Raw genomic sequence first — 19124 nt, forward strand, 5'->3', positions numbered from 1 at the left:
TATCGCCAGCGGTTGGTCAAGATTCCGATAAAAGAACATGTTCCAAATCAGCAGCTGAATGTGACATTAATGGTATAATAAATTGTGCTTGTTTAGCTCAAATCACGCTAAAACCCCGCATTTTATCAGGCTGGTCCAGCTAATACGCATGCGCGTTCTTGAGGCTTGACGGACGACGTATCTAAAAGGTGATTGGCTCTTTTACCTGTAAGACGGGACTTCCTTTTCTACATCCGCCATATTGGGCGTTCTAATTTCTCTCATTCATTTTACTACAAGTACTCCGTCTTGGGCTAAACAGCCTTTGATTGCGTTCTAAATATTGTTACATTCTAGCGAAATTCGTTACTGAAACATAAAACATATAGGGAACTCTACACGTAGATAAGTTTTGCCACCTTGCAGTTTTTGCGTCGTCATGAAATGAACAAACCATTTCGTGTGACTATCTGATCTGAACTGCCATCATAGATGCATGAAACTGTTTTGTACATTTGTGTACCGTTTTGGATCGCAGGAATTTGGAACTTTTAAAGGTGTTCTATATTTACGTGGCTCCATTTTGCCCTTGATTCCAGCATCTTGTCGTTGGATGTGTAACATGCTGAATGCACCGGCAGCCGACAGAAATAAGGACCCGATCCTTTCTGTTTTAAAAAGCAGACTAACATCAGACCGACATCTGGACGCTTTGGAAATATCCTCAGGCACAGGACAACATGTCGTACACTTTGCTAAAGCATTTCCCAATATTACATGGCAACCATCTGAAGTTGATGCACAGTCCATATCGAGGTATGTTATAACAAATATGTGCAATACCTACATTTCGGAATTTCGGCTCTTGATGTAGCCATTAACAGTACTGCATTTCACATGCTGTGGTAAACGCTACTGCAGAAATACATTGACTGTAATTGAAGGTATTGAAAATCACATAATAACAAAGAGGAGCTCGTATATATAATTTGTTTATGATCTATTGAGGCGTTAAAATAAATGTATAATTTATTTTTTATTGTCTTTTACGTTCTTGGCATCTTGTGATCATGGTTCAAAGTTCACGTGCATGTGTGTCTTTATGCAGAAATCTGTCAGCAGTGGCCGCTGTAAGTTCAGAAAAAATGAATGCATGAACCTTTGGTAGCAATGCTGCGGTAAAAAAAAAAAAAAAAGTTATTTAAAGGGGTAGTTCACCCAAAAATGAAAATTCTCTCATTTACTCACCCTCATGCCAAATGTGTATGACTTGCTTACTTCTGATGAACACACATATTTTTTTGAAGAATATCTCAGCTCTGTAGGTCCATACCATGCAAGTGAATGAGTACCAAAACTTTGAAGTTCCAAAATGCACACAAAGGCAGCATAAAAGTTACTCAGTGGTATAATCCATGTCTTCTGAAGCAATCTAATCGGTTTTTGGTGAGAACAGACAAAAATGTTACTCCTTTTGCATTGCAGTCTCTAGGCACCAGTGTCAGAAATTAACTTTTACATTAAGGAGCAATATTTTATTTTATTTTCAAGGGCATTTTTTACCTTAATGAGAGATTTTATTTTTTTCTTCTAACCATTTAAAACAAACCAATTTTCATTTGTTTATGTCAAATACATTATTTTTTATTTAAACAATTCATTAATATGTATTACCTCTTACCCTAAGAATTAAATCAGCAAACAATTTTTTCATCTCATAATATGTATAACTAGGACTGTTATGAAATATTAGAAACTATATAAGATCTTTCAAATAAAAAACTGAAGAATTCCTTACCAGGGCAATTTTTGTCCCCACATTTGGGGGCATTTTTTGTCATATTTGGTTGCATTTTCACCCCGATCCCCCTCAATTTTTGACCCAGCTAGGCACAGTCATGATTTCAAGCTCGATGACACTTCCTAGTGCTTGACGCATGTGCAGAGTGCTAGATGGCACTAGGAAGTGTAATAGAGCTTGTAAACATGATCGCCAAGGAGACTGCTGATGTCAAGATGTAAAGTGAAAAGGAGTTATATTTTGGTCTGTTCTTACCCAAAACGACTGGATCACTTCAGAAGACATGGATTAAAACACTGGAGTCTAATGGATTACTTTTATGCTGCCTTTGTGATTTTTGGAGCTTCAAAGGTCTGGCCACCATTCACTTGCATTGTATGGACCTACAGAGCTGAGATATTCTTCTGAAAATCTTCATTTGTGTTCAGCAGAAGAAAGAAAGTCATACACACCTGAGATGGAATGAGTGTGAGTTAACGTGAGAATTTTACATTTTGGGTGAACTATCCCTTTAAGCATTCCAAAACATTTCTTAATTTTTCCCAGGAGTCCCTGTTGTTCACCTGATGTAATCAAGTGATTTCTGACCGTGAAAGTGATGTTTCAATGCCAACAAGAAGAAATTTGGGGAAGCAAATCAAATCTCTTACCACTTTTTTTATTATTATTATTATTATTATTGTATTAAAGGTTTACCAGAAAATCTGTTTCCACCTTAATACACAATTTAATCAAACGTTATCTAACCTACCTTGAATAATGCAGCCTTCAACTATAGCTGAGAAAAATGAGGTATAATAAAAATCTAGGGATGAGGTTACTTCAAGTTAACACCCAGTTATTAGCCTACCATTGAACGCAGCCTGCTATCGAATGGTATGTGTTTGTTATTACTAGACAGCACATTCTACCACATTGTGATTTAATTTTTTCTTTATTCTGTTGTAGTATCGAGGCCTATCGACAACATCATAAACTGCAGAATGTGAAGCCACCTATCCATCTCGATGTGTCACAAAGTTGGGAGAACTGGGGTGGAATTCAGGCTGAGTCTTGTGACCTTGTTGTGAATATCAACATGATGCATATCTCACCTCTGGCCTGCACAAAGGTATCATGCTTGCTTGGTTTAGTTGTCTTTCCTGCCTTTTCACACTGTTTGTTTGATGTCTGCACTTTTTTTTTCTGCAGGGTTTGTTTAATGCTGTTGGAAAAATACTAAAGCCTCAAGGATTGCTTCTGACTTATGGGGTATGTGTAACATTAATCTGTAACATTTTTATTCTTAAGCATTTTTAGCTCAACTTATTATATACTGGTTAAGGTTTTAATATCTCGCATTTGTTTTTTGTTTGTTTGTTTTGCAGCCATATGCTTTCAATGGATCGATTACTCCTCAGAGCAATGTTGACTTTGACCACAGCTTAAGATCAAGGTTAGTGTTGAAGGAAATATCAGGCAAAGTGGCATTTGTCCTATCATTATATTGCCTAAGGTGTTATGGATCTCTGATAAAGTTTGTCTTTCATTGGTCTGATAAATAGTTCCCAAAAGCATAATATTAAGGTGTTTGTGGGTATAAAATGGAGACATTTGGAGGTTGTTGATGAAAAATAACTAATCACTACTACTTAACTAATGAAAAGGATCATTTCACTATTATCTTTTTTCTCTGTCTCTTTAGGAAGTCTTTTAAAATGTGGTTTTAAAACCCCAAACAACCCTCACAAAAACGATCTTGCAATATTTGAACTTTTACATATACAGTATGTTTTTTTTGTTGTTGTTGTTTATAAATCTCGTCCAACAGAAATCCAGAGTGGGGTCTAAGAGATGTATCTTTATTGACATCACTTGGCCAAGACAATGGATTACGACTGGAGGAAATTGTAAGTGTTGTATTACCAAAATGTAATTGTAGTGCAAAACATGGTGAAATGTATGCTTTTAGATGAAATATGTTGTCCATGTGTCTAGTTCCCTTGCCTATTTCTTATCACTTTTGTTTTTTTTTCTAAGAAGCTGTTTACTTTGCTGTGATCCATTACAAATTAATCTGACGCCTCTTCTTTTTTTTTCTTTTTTTTTTTTTTTGCCCTAAAAATGATTGGTTTGAATATATGATGAGTGACTGTTTTGAAGTATTGTAGTATTTAATGCATTTGTTTCTGTGTCTGATCTTCTAGGTTGATATGCCTGCCAACAACAAGTGCCTATTGTTTTGCAAAGACAGCGTGGTTTGATACAACATCAGTTTGTATAGTGTCACACTGTTTGCATTTCTGTACATTCTGGACTGGTTGAACTTCAAAGATACTAAATAATAATAAGAAGGTTTCTCCAAGTCAATGGATTAGGTTAAAACATTAGAGATAGGCCATTATATCGGTTTTAATGATTATAGGTGTTGTAAGCAAGTTTATTTATTTATTTTTTTCATGGAAAGGTATACAAAAAAACTTTCCTACTCCCTGAAAGATATGAATGAAAAAAGTGTTGTGAGATATCTCACAACAGTCTCTGTGCCAGCACTTGACTCTGTAAACAGCAAACAAAAATGTGCCTGCGGGCAACAGTCTCTGGCGCTTTCTGTCTGCCAATCATTTTTCACATTCTCATAGTGTTGTAGTTGCAGTGAATTATTGAGACTTAATGCCATTTTTATGCCATGTTGTTCATAACAGTTGTCAGTTGAGGGCGCTATTTTGCTGCAGTTGTCTTTGGGCAAAAAACGTTCGTCAATGTCGGTCTCAATAAAGCTAATTTAGTATCTTAAGAGTGCAGGGTTTTGGAAAGAGGGGGTGTGGCTTATCCAATAGCTCAGTTTGTGGAAATACTAGAATGGCTAAAACTGCTTACAGTACCTTTAATCTGTGTTGATGCAATAGTTGCTTTTTGGAACTATCAGTTATTGGCAAAAATCTATGTCAATAGTTGTTAGAACGCAAAGGTCTTACAGTATTACAGCGGCCTCTAAAGGTGAAGTAAAAACAATCAGTGACACCTTGTGAGGATTTACTGTATCTAAATATTTCATCAGACAATATCCATATTTGTATTCTCACTTCAATGCATATTTTGTTATTTTGATTATATAATCAAGTGTTCTAATTTAAAGTGAGAAAATGCAAAGAAAAATGTGACAAGCCTATATCTGGTGAATATATACACTATATTGCCAAAAGTATTCGCTCATCTGCCTTTAGACTCATATGAACTTAAGTGACATCCCATTCTTAATCCATAGGGTTTAATATGACGTCGGCCCACCCTTTGCAGCTATAACAGCTTCAACTCTTCTGGGAAGGCTTTCCACAAGGTTTAGGAGTGTGTTTATGGGAATTTTTGACCATTCTTCCAGAAGCGCATTTGTGAGGTCAGACACTGATGTTGGACGAGAAGGCCTGGCTCGCAGTCTTCGCTCTAATTCATCCCAAAGGTGCTCTATCGGGTTGAGGTCAGGACTGTGTGAGGCCAGTCAAGTTCTTTCACACCAAACTCGCTCATCCATGTCTTTATGGACCTTGCTTTGTGCACTGGTGTGCAGTCATGTTGGAACAGGAAGGGGCCATCCCCAAACTGTTCCCACAAAGCTGGGAGCATGGAATTGTCCAAAATCTCTTGGTATGCTGAAGCATTCAGAGTTCCTTTCACTGGAACTAAGGGGCCAAGCCCAGCTCCTGAAAAACAACCCCACACCATAATCCCTCCTCCACCAAACTTCACAGTTGGCACAATGCAGTCAGACAAGTACCGTTCTCCTGGCAACCGCCAAACCCAGACTCGTCCATCAGATTGCCAGATGGAGAAGCGTGATTCGTCACTCCAGAGAACGCGTCTCCACTGCTCTAGAGTCCAGTGGCGGCGTGCTTTACACCACTGCATCCGACGCTTTGCGTTGCACTTGGTGATGTATGGCTTGGATGCAGCTGCTCGGCCATGGAAACCCATTCCATGAAGCTCTCTACACACTATTCTTGAGCTAATCTGAAGGCCACATGAACTTTGGAGGTCTGTAGCGACTGACTCTGCAGAAAGTTGGCGACCTCTGCGCACTATGCGCCTCAACATCCGCTGACCCCGCTCTGTCATTTTACGGGGCCTACCACTTCGTGGCTGAGTTGCTGTCATTCCCAATCGCTTCCACTTTGTTATAATACCACTGACAGTTGACTGTGGAATATTTAGTAGCGAGGAAATTTCACGACTGGACTTGTTGCACAGGTGGCATCCTATCACAGTACCATGCTGGAATTCACTGAGCTCCTGAGAGTGGCCCATTCTTTCACAAATGTTTGTAGAAGCAGTCTGCATGCCTAGGTGCTTCATTTTATTCACCTGTGGCCATGGAAGTGATTGGAACACCTGAATTAAATTATTTGGATGGGTGAGCGAATACTTTTGGCAATATAGTGTATGGCTATAAAAGGCTTAATTTTGTAGATACTTAAAAATAGAGCATTGTAACAGAGCCAAGTCTCCGTCATTTCAAAATAAGAGTCTCCAGTGTGTTTCATGCTTGTGTATAGCTATAAATCTCACATTATGCATCAAATCTTCATTCATTTTTTTTTTTTTTTTTTTTTTTTCTGGTTATTATGGGAGTTTGGTTGAACAATAAACTACATCTGGGACTTTATTCATTTTGGACTCTTGTAGCCTCTATATCTGTACCCGTCACAGTATGGAAAGACTAAGAACTTTTTTTTTTTTTTTAAACTATCGGTTTAAATAGGTTATTGGCCTTTTCCACCACCTTAGTTATCGGTATCGGCAAAATACACTATCGGTCGATCTGTGAAAGACATGAAAACAAATATGAATTTGAAAGACTCTGCTCTCTAAGAATTTAATCCTAAATTAAATTGCAGTGCTTAATCTATTAAGGTATGAAACTTAGTCAACATCTTGCTTACCATTAAATTTAATAAATACTCTATTTAGGCTCCCTACAGTTAGGATCAATTTTGATTAGTAATTTTTGGGATTTGGGGGCCCCAAATTGTTTATCTTCTCTATCATTTTTACTCAAATGATCTCATTAGTCAAATGATGTTCTCTTGATTTTGTGTGTAAATTATGTTGTGAACACTCCCCTAATTATAGAAGATGAATAACAAAGTACTTTATTCTAAAATGACTTTTTCAGTACACTAATTGCCTGGGGTCAAGTTCTGGACTCAGTGGTGATTGACTTTGACTGTTATCTTAGTCATTCTCCCATTTTTGGGTCACCCTCATTCGGTATCGAACCAGCTTCATTTTGCAAGCTTGAAAATGGAAACTTGCAGTGTCATTATATACAGTACTAAAAACCATACCACAGCTCAAGCCATACAAAAGGTGGATCAACTTTATTAATAAAACTGTATGTTTTATTAAAGCCTAACATTAACAACACAGTGCTGTGTTGTACCAGTGATGTATCAGATGGTAATACATTGATAAATAGCCTACAAACACTGTATGATTTCCATATACAATGGCATGTGTATGGTGCACCAAGGTACTCCAAAGAATACTATAGCAAATATATATATATATATAAAAAAAATAATAATTAAAAACACGGTAGTACCATGTCCAAAAGCAGCATGTACTGTATGTAATGTTGTGTACTTACTGCTGCTCAGGGGCATAGCAATCATCTCAAAAGTGAGGGGGAAATAATGTTTAGCGCAAGATGAAAATAAATATATAAGATATATATATTTTAGGGCTGTCAATCGATTTAAAAAATGTACCAGTGAATTTTAACTTTTGCATTTACACATTTAGACATTTTCTGTATGAAAGACAAAGCGTAAACACACATTCCCTGTGAAAAAGTGGGGGGACGAACTTTGGATTCATTGAAAGTGAGGGGGACACGTCCCCCGCATCCCCCGCGTATTCTACGCCCCTGCTGCTGCTGCTCCTCTTTCCTGTATGTCAATAAACTGATCTATTCACCAATTTGCACAGAGTTTGTAATATATATTTTTTCCCCCCTCTTAGCTTTGCACTTCGAAACTCTTATCTTAGTTATATAAAAGGTTTTATAACAAGTTTCCACAATTGAAATGTCAAGTCGGAACCAAAGATCATGATCTGTGGGTGTTACAGTGAAACTTGCTCCCAATATGGGAGGTGCTGTCGCGACGAGTGAATTACAGTAGTCGGCGAAAGATTATTTGAACACAAGCCAACAAATCATACTGTAGTTTTTTGGCTGGATTAGATTCAAAAGACTTTAAAAACACTCCCCTTTTCTTCTCTTTCGAAAATCATCCATAACCGGCAACAGTTTTGCCCTCGGCAGAGCAAGTTGTGCGTCTATTTTTGTCCCGTGCCTAGTTCGTATGACGCTTTTATTGCCACAAAGACTTGAATAATGTCAACTACATCGCTGGATAAAGAGCTGCAGGAGCGTCTGAGAGAGGCTAGTGCAATCGGAGACATTGACGAAGTGAAGACTTTAGTGGAAAGCGGAGTGAACGTCAACTCGCAGAATGAGATTAACGGATGGTGCGTATAAACACTGATCGGATGGGAGAATTTCTTTATTTTGACATATATACACTGTGTTTCTTAAGCATCAAATTCACATTTATTCTTAAGACAGAGAGCTATACATCGGCAATTGATCCTCCAGCAGTGACATGCATCCAAGGATTGTAATGACAGGGTGGGTTACCAGGGGGCGCTGTTTCAATGCTTTTACGGTAGAATGCATCAGTCTTTAATTTTTTAAGCCCCCTTAATAACTCTAACACAACTCAACTCATTAGTAGAGTGCTTCATGGCTGGGTTCAGAATACCATACTACTCAACTACTACTGCACTTAGTAATATTAATCATACTTTCAAACATCTTTTTCTTGACTTATTTGATTGGACTGACATTGAAATATTTATCATTGCATAATGTGCACTGTTTCACATACTTTTAAAAAAAAAAAAAAAAAAAAATGTTGCCATTATTGAGTGTATACTGTGCAGTATGCATGTGTAGTATGTTAACATTCCATTCCAGAGATAGTTTGCAACAGTGCCCGCCTACGTTTTCAGCCATCTTGGTTCCGGAAGTATTTTTTCCATAGGGTTTTTACAAAAGTCTTAGTAAAGAAGTTCTAAGCCATGAACAAAACCAACCAGATCTGAGGTGAATCACATTACTAAAAACTTTGATTTTAAGCACACACACAAAGTATTTGAAAATCAGACAAAAAGACAAAGGTAAAGAAGTACTTACCATCTTTCCTGAGAGCATGAACTTCTGGCCCTTAAAGCATTTCAAAACAATAGAAAAACATATAACTATATAAGTATAGAAACAAAATATTTTCATTGCTGCAGAGCTCTTCTGGTGTGCTTTGTTGGCCACAGTTCTCTGATTGGTGGAGCCATTCTCTTTAGAATCATGGGTTGTGTAGTTTTTACCAGGAATTTGGCTATTTAACATGATTTCTAAAAAATGAAATAATGTGGGCTGCTGGCTTCAACAGCAGTATATACCATCGATTAACAATCGTGGAGCTCATGGTAGGTCTTTAAAAGTTTATACATTATCGCTAAAAATTGATTCGCCTAAAAATGTATGAGAATTCTACTTTCGAAACCATTCTGTTGATATGGTAGAAATGGTAATATAAGTATGGTAGTATGTGATTCTGAATTTAGCCACATTGTTAAACATTTCCTTATCAAATACACCTAATTTAACTCATTAGCTCATTAGTACAGGCCCCATGACCTGAATCGGGTGTGTTAAATAAGGGGGAGACACTTAAAATGTAAAGTGTTTTGGGGACACCTGGAGCACCATTGAGAAACACTGGAATAAACTCTTTGGAAATTGTTTGCAGTAGAAACAGCCCTTTCCTACAACACCAAGCTTGCCAGCATTCATGAGATGCTTCATTAGACAGCTTGCCTTTAGGAACATCCTGAAGTGTCTTCATATCGAGTGTTGATGTTTGTTGAGCAACTGACTGGATGTGTTAAATGTGTTCTGACATTCATGCCAGAACTTATCTTACAGATAAACACCTGGTTTAAATGAATGCAGTGGACTTCTGTTTTTACATGCTTTTTTACTAATTTTACAAGTGATTTGTTAAATTAAGCAGAAAAAGAAGTCACATTTTAGAGACACATTATTCCACATCTTGTCTAATTTTCTCTTTCAAACAAAGTGCAAATTGAAGGCTATAAAAAAAGAAAACTGAACACAGACCCAACTAATCGATAATGACATTTAACTATTTGCACCAAAAAAAATTCTAACAATGGTTTCTATCGATTGAATTATTAGTTGTTGTAGCCCTAGTTTGCATGTTTCAATGACAAAATGGTGCATTTAATATGTATGATGATCTATATCCCCTGTTAATTCAGGACATGTTTGCATTGGGCCTGTAAACGAAACCACAAACAGATAGTGGCCTATCTTTTGAACGCTGGAGCCGACAAAGACATTCTAACTGCGAAAGAGGAGTTAGCTGTTCAGCTTACATCCAAGCCTGAAATCAGAAAACTACTTGGAGGTATGTTTTCTACATATAACTACTTATTATACCTAATTATGTTTGCTTGACATTTCTAAACACAACTCCACCTAGAAAGCTCATGCTAAATCCACCAAACTTGGCACAGCTGCAGCCTGTTCTGAATTGGTGTGCTCTGTAGGGCTGTCAACTGGGCTGAGAAACTAAATTTGAATTTTTACCTTAAATATTACCAACTTATCCAATGTGTGCAATTGTTGTGCATATGCCTGTTGACATCAAAAGCAGAGAATAATCCGATTTCATGTAAACACAGTTTTCTTGCATTGTTGAAATTTTTGCACGAGCTGATTTTTGGTAGTTTCATAACATATTATGTGCATGTAAACACATTTGAGGCTTTATCAAGCCAACATTCAAAGTTTGTCTTGATGAACTTTCCTTTTCTACTACTATTTTGGCTGCCAAAGCATAAAGCAATTGCATGACCACCTGCCTAGTTCTTATGCTGTAATGTCCATATTTGATATCTCTCTCCAGTGGAAGAAGAGGATGTGCCTGAGGTTAAGGAGCCAGAGCTGCCCATCATTCCAAACTATCTTTCCAACCCGCCCTTCCTGTACAGCAAGATGGATAAAGATAATCTTAGCATAGCACAGCATGTGTCACAAAATGGCACCAACAATCACTCTGAGCCTCTGGTCTCTGAACCAGCTACTTTGTCCCCAACACAAGAGCAGCAACTTCCACCTCAACATCAACAGCCCAAGAGCCTTTACCTAGACACCCAGAGCCAGCAAGACTTGCCCTACATCCCTGTTGTGGAGCAGAATGGTGTGGTAACAAACCCGGTGGTCAACGGCGCCCTGCCCATGGAGCTCTCCACAGAGACTCATCACTCCAATCACTGCGAGTTTTCTCACCCTCAGACTATAGCACACAATGGCCCGGTGTGCCCCACACTTCCTTCTCCCAACGGGACCACCGGACAGCCGCAGGTTCCCAATGCCACCGTCACCCGCCAGCAGTCAATCCCTCAGCAGATCAACTGCTCCCAGCTCGGTGGCTCTATGCCTGCTTTCCAACCATTCTTTTTCACCAGCACTTTTCCAGTTAACGTACAAGGTACAGTGCAAGCTTGTTAAAGGGATCGTTCACACTATTATATTGTCCCAAACATGCATGACTTACTTTCTAATGTTGAACACAAATGGAGATTTAGAATGTTTGCTAGAGTCGCAATTCACTTTATTGCATCTTTTTTCCATACAAAGCAAGTGTGACTTTCAACTGTTTTAAATAAAACTTGTACCCCCTTTACTATAAATAGGGGGTGTTCAGTTTGTTTATGCTCATGGAGATCTACCTTCCGGAAAAGGTCTTCAGAGTTCTTCAGGATTACATGAAAATTACAGCTATTGTCTTTGATAAGAGTTGGAAACAATGCTGCTGCTGATAAATTCCTAATTTTGAGTTCCTAATTCTGAGTAGTCAATCGTTATTATGACGCATCATGCATTCAGGTCGGAAACAAATTATGGAAGTAGCTCTTATTTCAGTTTTACTAGTTGATAAGCATAAACTAATAACCCTAAACTTATATGTCAGATAGGTCAATTATTCGGCTGATATTTGGCCATTTTGAGACAATCTACTTTGGCTGGAAACCATATTAGCTCAGCCAATTAACAGAAGTGTTAGCTTCCCCTTATATCAGTTTCTACCAATAGCCTTGTCAAAGAATAATACACAATTTCTGTTTTCTGTTTACTATGTATATGTCTGCCTCCCTGATCTATTGCACAGTTGCCTTCTGCCATCTTTGTTGTTTACACACCCATTTTAACATCACAATTCGTGTATCAAAGAGAATTCAAAGAGTTTCCCCACTGGTAAAAAAGACTTTGATTGGTCATTCAAGTGCATGTCACTCATTATTACAATATTTCTTACTTCACTTAAAGACTTTATTAACTCTGCAGGAAGGTAGACCTACAGGAGCTAGCTTGAGTTGTCCTTCTCTAAATGTACATCCTCCAATCAGGCAATGGTTTGAAGAATTTGGAAGGCTACTCCAAGATTTTTAACAGTCACAATGTCTACCTTTCGTCTCCTCTCAGAGCTAGTCTTGAAAGTGCGGATCCAGAACACTAACGTGAGAGAGAACGACTTCATCGAGGTGGAGCTGGACAGGCAGGATCTGACATACCGCGCTCTCCTCCGCGTTTGCTGCCGTGAGCTAGACATCAGTGCCGAACACGTGGAAAAGATACGCAAGCTGCCCAACACCATGCTCAGAAAGGTAAGGCCTGAGCTTGTTAAAGGAATTGTACACTCAAATATGAGGATTCTGTCATTTACTCACCTTCATGTCATTCCAAACCCGTATGATGTTCTTTTTTTTAGTGTAAAACTAACCTTTTTTATCCAGAGTTGGAGTGCTCAATGTTTCTAACAGACAGTGAAAGGTACAAAAGCCTAAAGCAAGAGTTCTCTCTCAGTGGACTGAGCCAGACAGGTCCATTGCATCATGGGAAAATCACTACTGCCATGTCTAGTAGTTCACACAGATCCACCTCTTATTTGCAAAGCCTTAAAAATCGATGAACTAGAGACAAAGTCCTGCTGAGCCACATGACGATTTGGTCTCTCTTTGGTCAAAATAGTGTAACAAGCTACTTTTTCTGATGTTTAGTTGAGATACAATGTTTTAAAATGCTGATACAGCACTGTTTTTTATGGCACATGAATGCTCGATATATCGGTGGCCGATATATTATTGGCCGATAACCGGGAAAATCTAAATATCTTTCTCCGATAATTTGTTACGGTTTATTTGCTTGCGGCTGAGCATCTCTGACTGCCTGCAGCGCCTTTCCTTCAGGCAGAGACTTGGGCAGCCTCAAGCGACAGTGTGCGTGCGCACACGAAAGCCAAACTCGTGTTTCTCTGTGAGGATTATTTTAACATATCTTGTTACATTGTTTTGGGTCTGGTTCTAATTCGGGATCATCTGTTGTGAGTAATGACATGCCATTCCCTATATTCTGTTTATGTTTCATGAGGCAATAAACGAAAACGCGACAAAAACATGTATGTATGTTACTTGGGGGGCAATCATTTTCGCTTATTACTTCATGAAACATAAACAGAATGTGGGAAATTGCACATCCTTACTTGCAGCACAGCATTGCGATTAAAAGAAGCTCCACAACAACCTAACACGGTTCATAGATCTTGAAAAAAAGTTTCACAGAGTGACTTAAGAACTAAAAACACTGTGAGTGAAACGAATATGCTTGTCGTATTTTACAAGTTGAGACTTTTACAATGTTATGAATCATGTCTATTCGATCTCTATAATGTTACCTATTCCCATTTTGATTGTTGTGTTCATGTTTCATAAGTTATACAGTGGAACTGTTAAGGATGAGCACTGTAGTAAGCATCTGTGAAACATGGACACACAGTCTGGCTGCTATCATTAATATTACACCATGTTTACAGAGTTTAGGGTTTGTATTGTGTGTTTTGTTGTTTTAATGTTCCATACATGCTTTTTATCACCTCATTTTGGTTTAATGCATTATTACAGCTGTTTGAAGTTCATTATTCTCTCTGTTAGTGAGTCATATAAATGGGCACCATACAATTTATGCAAGGTATTGTCATTTATTTATTATTCAAATCAACATACATTTGTTTTATAGGCACATTTCTGGTTCATGTTACATCAGCCAAACCTTAAATAGCAGCAAGTCCATGTTCAAAGCTTAAAGGCAACATAAAAGTAATCCATAAGTCTCCAGTGGTTAAATCCATGTTTTCAGTAGCGATATGATAGGCGTTGGTAAGAAACTGATCAATATTTAAGTCCTTTTTTACTATAAATTCTCCTCCCTTTCCAGTAGGTGGCGATACGCAGTAAGACTTTGAATCGCCAAAAACAAAAGGAGAATGTAAAAGTAATAGTGGAGATTTATAGTATAAAAGGACTTAAATATTGATCTGTTTCCCACCCACACCTATCATGTGATGAATGTACATACACTGTTGAACATTTTAGTAGACAAATTAAATACAAACTAGTGAGAGTGTGAAAATTAGTTTTAACAAGAGTTGACAAGACAGTGCTAAAAGTACCCCAAGTTGAAGAAACACCCATATATATATATATATATATATATATATAAGCTTGATTGTAAGCTAGTTTAAAGTAAGAGCATGTAGCTTGTAAGCTACAGTTTCAAAGTTTCAGTGTTGTAGCTTCCCCAATACTGGTCTCTCCATCTCTCTAAATAAGCATCTTCATTTGGCAGGATAAAGATGTGGCACGACTTCAGGACTTTCAGGAGTTGGAGGTGGTGCTAGAGAAAACAGAAGGTTTGTCGCTGTTCTCCGGGGGTCAGGGAGGACTAACCGATCGGCCCTGCTACAACATGAAGGCTTCCAGGCTCACCTACTAGCTTCACATTAGTGCCAGCATTGGGCAAACTTCCCGGCTATCTGGGACTGTCTATTACTCATGTTGGATCCCAAAACGCGTTCAAGTACATAATAGCATATTAGCCTTATTCCTCCTCTTCTAGTTTACATATTCCCCTTACTCGTTAACAGATCTTTAGTGCCTCCTTCTCCAATATAACAATAGACATCTTGTTTTTCAGTCTTAACAGACTTTGCCAAGTTCAACTCTTGAGAGGAAGGGTTACTTTCCATTGTACATGAGAAAACCACCTCCCCTGCTTGAATTTGAATATTTAAATCCATGCAGCTCATGATTGGACCTGGGAACATTTTTAAATCCACAAATTTGCATAGTATCATTCCATAGCGCTTGTTCAAATCTGTCTCACTGCCTTACCTTTATATCGGGTCACTGTGTGAGAGTAGGTGCGTTCCGTCACCTGATTGGTTGATCATACACCCAGCCCAAAATGCATACACAATACTGGCCTATTTTAAGAGGGAGATACAAAATGCTAGCAAAGCATATATACAATCATTTCAGTTTATAAAACACTTCTCAACTTGTTTAGTGGGTTTCATGCCTGCATTGATTGGGAGAAGCCACAATTCAGTTATATTTCTTATAAATGCAGACATGCTTCAAAATGAAGACGTACTGTATTTTGTTGCCAGACAACTCTCTGCGCACTAAAAAAACCAAACAATTTATTTAACCATTTTGAATTTCAGTGCTGTATTTCAAATGCTGTTTTATCATTCATTGTAAGCCAAATAACTTGTTCTATATACTATAAGCATGGACTGATTGGGAATAGACTGTATGGTCTTTTATGAAGGCAAAATGCCCCTTGTTTCTATTGAGCTAAATACTGTAGGAAAAGATTTGTTATATTCCCCATAGGAGGTGTTTAATTGGAGATATTTAACCACAAGGAGCTTCAATTGATTCTCATATTAACCTCCCTTGAGAAGGTTTCTTTGAATTTAATTTAAGATGCGTAATACTAAGATTTGAAAAGCAGGATCTGTGTTTAAGTTATAGCAGTGATAGCAGTACCATTTTACAAAATGCAGCAAATGTGGATCGCAGTTTGGACAGATATAGAGTATGGGCAAATGCTTGAGGTTAGATGCATAAACACTACGTGGTTGTAAATTAGCATTTTGTCTCAATAGAGGTTGTGTTACTGTGAGAACAATACTCTGAAAGTCATAATTTCTAAAGATTTGTCTACTAAGAAATTGTTTTTTAGCTTTGTTGGAGGGTTTGGCTGTCTAACACGAGTACACTATCATTAAACGTTTGCTAACCATGCTATTATTGTTCAAACGTAACATTAACCTCCTGAAAATACATTGCTAAATTATTTACTTTTAAATGTGCAATTTTTTAGTATGATATAATACTAGAATTTAGGGATTAAAAGAAGTATTATTCACTTCAGCTGAAATGAAACGATCTCTTTTATTATTGTTTATTTATTTATTTTTTTTTTTAATTTTTTTTTTTTAGTTTTAATTCTAAAAAACATAAAAAAGAAAGAAAAAACAAAGGCACAGTTAAAAAAAAAAAAAAAAAAAGGATTGTTTCCAGAATTTCTTTTGGTTTTTTTAATTTATAATTTGGGGTTTTTGACTTTTGAAGGAGGTTGGTTTAAAGTTCAGGGGTTAGTTTACAAGTTAAAAAAGCACTTAACCATGTTATAATTAGTCACGTCCTTGAGATCAAATTTTACTTAACCTATGCATTGAGAGACAGATATTTTACATGTCCCATGTACTTTAATTCAACAGTAGTCTTTGCAAAAAATCATGTATTACTATTTTGATTAAACATGGGACCAAGTTCAAAGCTTCCTGGGTTCAACAGCCAATGGAAAAACATTGCTTGTGGGAAAAACACAAATCAAGTGCACCATGCCATTGCATAACCTCACCAATAGAGGACAGTCTTGGTAAGAGATGAGCCCACAGACAGCACTGATGCTATCTGTAGGAATAAGGAAGTATTTCCACACCATTACACTCAGTAGTTGTAAGCTGGAGCTTCTGCAGGGTCCATAGAGCTCTTCAGAGTAACTGACCCAGACTACGGTGCTGTGAAAAAGTATTTGCCCTCATCCTGATTTCTTCTGTTTTTGTGTATATCTCATACTAAATTGTTTCAAAAATTAAAACAAAATCTAACATAAAAGAAAGGCAATCTGAGTAAACAAAAAATTTAATTTTTAAATGATAATGTTATTTATTGAATCAAAAATGTTATCTAGTACCAATTGGGCCTGTGTGAAAAAGTATTTGCTTACTAAATCCCCAAATCTATGAAACTGTAATATAATGGGGTTCAGCTGGATCTGCCAGCCCTGTTCAATCAAATCAGCACCTAAATAGAACTTTTCCAGCAGCATGAATTTGGCTAAAAGGTCTCACCCAGTAGCACACAATGCCAAGGTCAAAAGAAATTCCAGAAATTATGAGGAGAAAGGTGATTGAAATACATCAGTCTGGGATGGGTTACAAAGCTTTCAAAGAACCACAGTGAGAGCCATTATCTCCAAATGGAGAAAACTTGGCACAGTAGTGAACCTTCCCAGAAGTGGCCAATCTTCCAAAATTCTATCAAGAGCAAAGCTTTGACTCATCCAGGAAGTCACAAAAAAGCCAAGGACAGCATCCAAGGATCTGCAGACCTCTTTCGCATCAATAAATGTCACTGTTCATGACTCCACTATCAGAAAGACACTGGGCAAAAATGTCATCCATGGAAGAGTGTCGAGGCAAAAACCACAGCTAACCCAGAAGAACATTTAGGCTCGAATGAAGTTTGCCAAAACACACCTTGATGATCCTCAAACCTTTTGGGAGAATGTTCTGTGAACTGATGAGTCGAAAGTGGACCTGTATGGAAGACAGGGGTCCCGTTACATCTGATGTAAATCAAACACAGAATTCCACAAACAGAACATCATACCTACGGTCAAGCATGGTAATGGTAGTGTGATGGTGTGGGGATGCTTTGCTGCTTCAGGGCGACTTGCAATAATTGAGGGAAACATGAATTCTGCTCCCTAACCGAAAATCGAAAAGGAGAACATCTGGTCATCAGTCCATGAGTTGAAGCTCAAGCACAACTAGATTATGCAGCAAGACAATGATCCAAAGCATAGGAATAAGTCCACCTCTGAATGGCTCAAAAGAAGTTTTTGAGTGGCCTAGTCAAAGTCCTGACATGAACCCCATTGAGATGCTGTGGCAGGACCTTAAACGGGCAGTTCATGCTCGAAAACCCTCCATCATGGCTGAACTAAAGTAGTTCTGCAAAGAGAGGTGGGCCAAAATTCCACCACAGTGTTGTGAAAGACAGATATCCGCGTTTGGTTGCAGTTATTGCTGCTAAAGGTGGCACAACCAGCTGTTACGTTTAAGGGGGCAGTTCGTTTTTCACATGGGTGATATAGGTGTTGGATAACTTAATTTATTTGCTTCAATAAAAAAATATATATATTTGAAAACTGTATTTTGTGTTTACTCAGGTTGCTTTTATTTAGTTATATCTTGTTTGAAGATCTAAAACAATTTAGTATGAAAAATACACAAAAATAGAATAAATCAGGAAAATACTTTTAAACCTGATACGAAACCAAATACTTTTTCACATCACTGTATATAGCATTTCAAAAACGTTTTATAAACACCTCTGTTATTGAAGAATGACTTAATATCCATTTAGATGTTTTTAGAACATTCTTAAAGAATCTTAGATCACAGCCATTGAGACTAGTATAGAGGCGAACTCTGATCCAAGATCAGCTTCTGTGGTCTTGCTCAAAAAGTGAGGGCATATGTTAGGAAAAAGGAGGAATATAGAATATGATCTGTCGGCATAGATGCAACTCATACTCTTTGTTTTATTAAAATAAAGGAAACAATGTAAGGTGGATTCCGTCAATGAAATGTAGATTAATCTTGCAGTTGTCACATACGCCAGTCTAGACAAGCTGAAAATTGCAATAATATTTCTGACATAAATTTCAAATATAAAATTTAAATTGAGAAAATTATATCACAGACACTAGGTTAAGAATTTATGTAGTCTTAAGTGAGTGTTGGTTTCTTTAAAGAAATGTTCTGGGTTCAATGCAAGTAAAGCTCAATCAATGACATTTGTGGCATAATGTTGATTACCACAAAATAACATTCCAACTTGTCACTCGTTTATCTAAAAAAAAAAAAGAAGCAAAAATTGCAGTTTTATATAGGCACTTACAATGGAAGTGAATGGGGCCAGTCCATAAATGCTAAAATACACACTGTTTCAAAAGTATAACCACAATATGAGCTCAATCAACAGCATTTGTGGCATAATGTTGATTACCACAAAAAAA

At 37.5% G+C, this 19124-nt stretch overlaps 2 protein-coding genes across 2 annotated transcripts; both read left to right on the forward strand.

Moving 5' to 3' along the window:
* The first annotated feature begins 223 nt into the window (after positions 1–223).
* mettl26 (methyltransferase like 26) lies at positions 224–6423 on the forward strand. The gene is made up of 6 exons (XM_051716921.1): positions 224–795; positions 2729–2891; positions 2972–3031; positions 3148–3215; positions 3591–3669; positions 3967–6423. Exons 1-6 carry the CDS (start codon positions 476–478, stop codon positions 4021–4023), a joined length of 747 nt encoding a protein of 248 aa, XP_051572881.1. The 5' UTR covers positions 224–475; the 3' UTR covers positions 4024–6423.
* A 1718-nt stretch (positions 6424–8141) lies between these two features.
* On the forward strand, positions 8142–18982 carry ankrd40 (ankyrin repeat domain 40). Its single transcript, XM_051716910.1, has 5 exons — positions 8142–8287; positions 10160–10308; positions 10810–11394; positions 12390–12571; positions 14589–18982. Exons 1-5 carry the CDS (start codon positions 8154–8156, stop codon positions 14733–14735), a joined length of 1197 nt encoding a protein of 398 aa, XP_051572870.1. The 5' UTR covers positions 8142–8153; the 3' UTR covers positions 14736–18982.
* The last annotated feature ends 142 nt before the right edge of the window (positions 18983–19124 follow it).

The sequence above is a fragment of the Myxocyprinus asiaticus genome, chromosome 14 (assembly GCF_019703515.2).
Source record: "Myxocyprinus asiaticus isolate MX2 ecotype Aquarium Trade chromosome 14, UBuf_Myxa_2, whole genome shotgun sequence".
NCBI lineage: Eukaryota > Metazoa > Chordata > Actinopteri > Cypriniformes > Catostomidae > Myxocyprinus > Myxocyprinus asiaticus.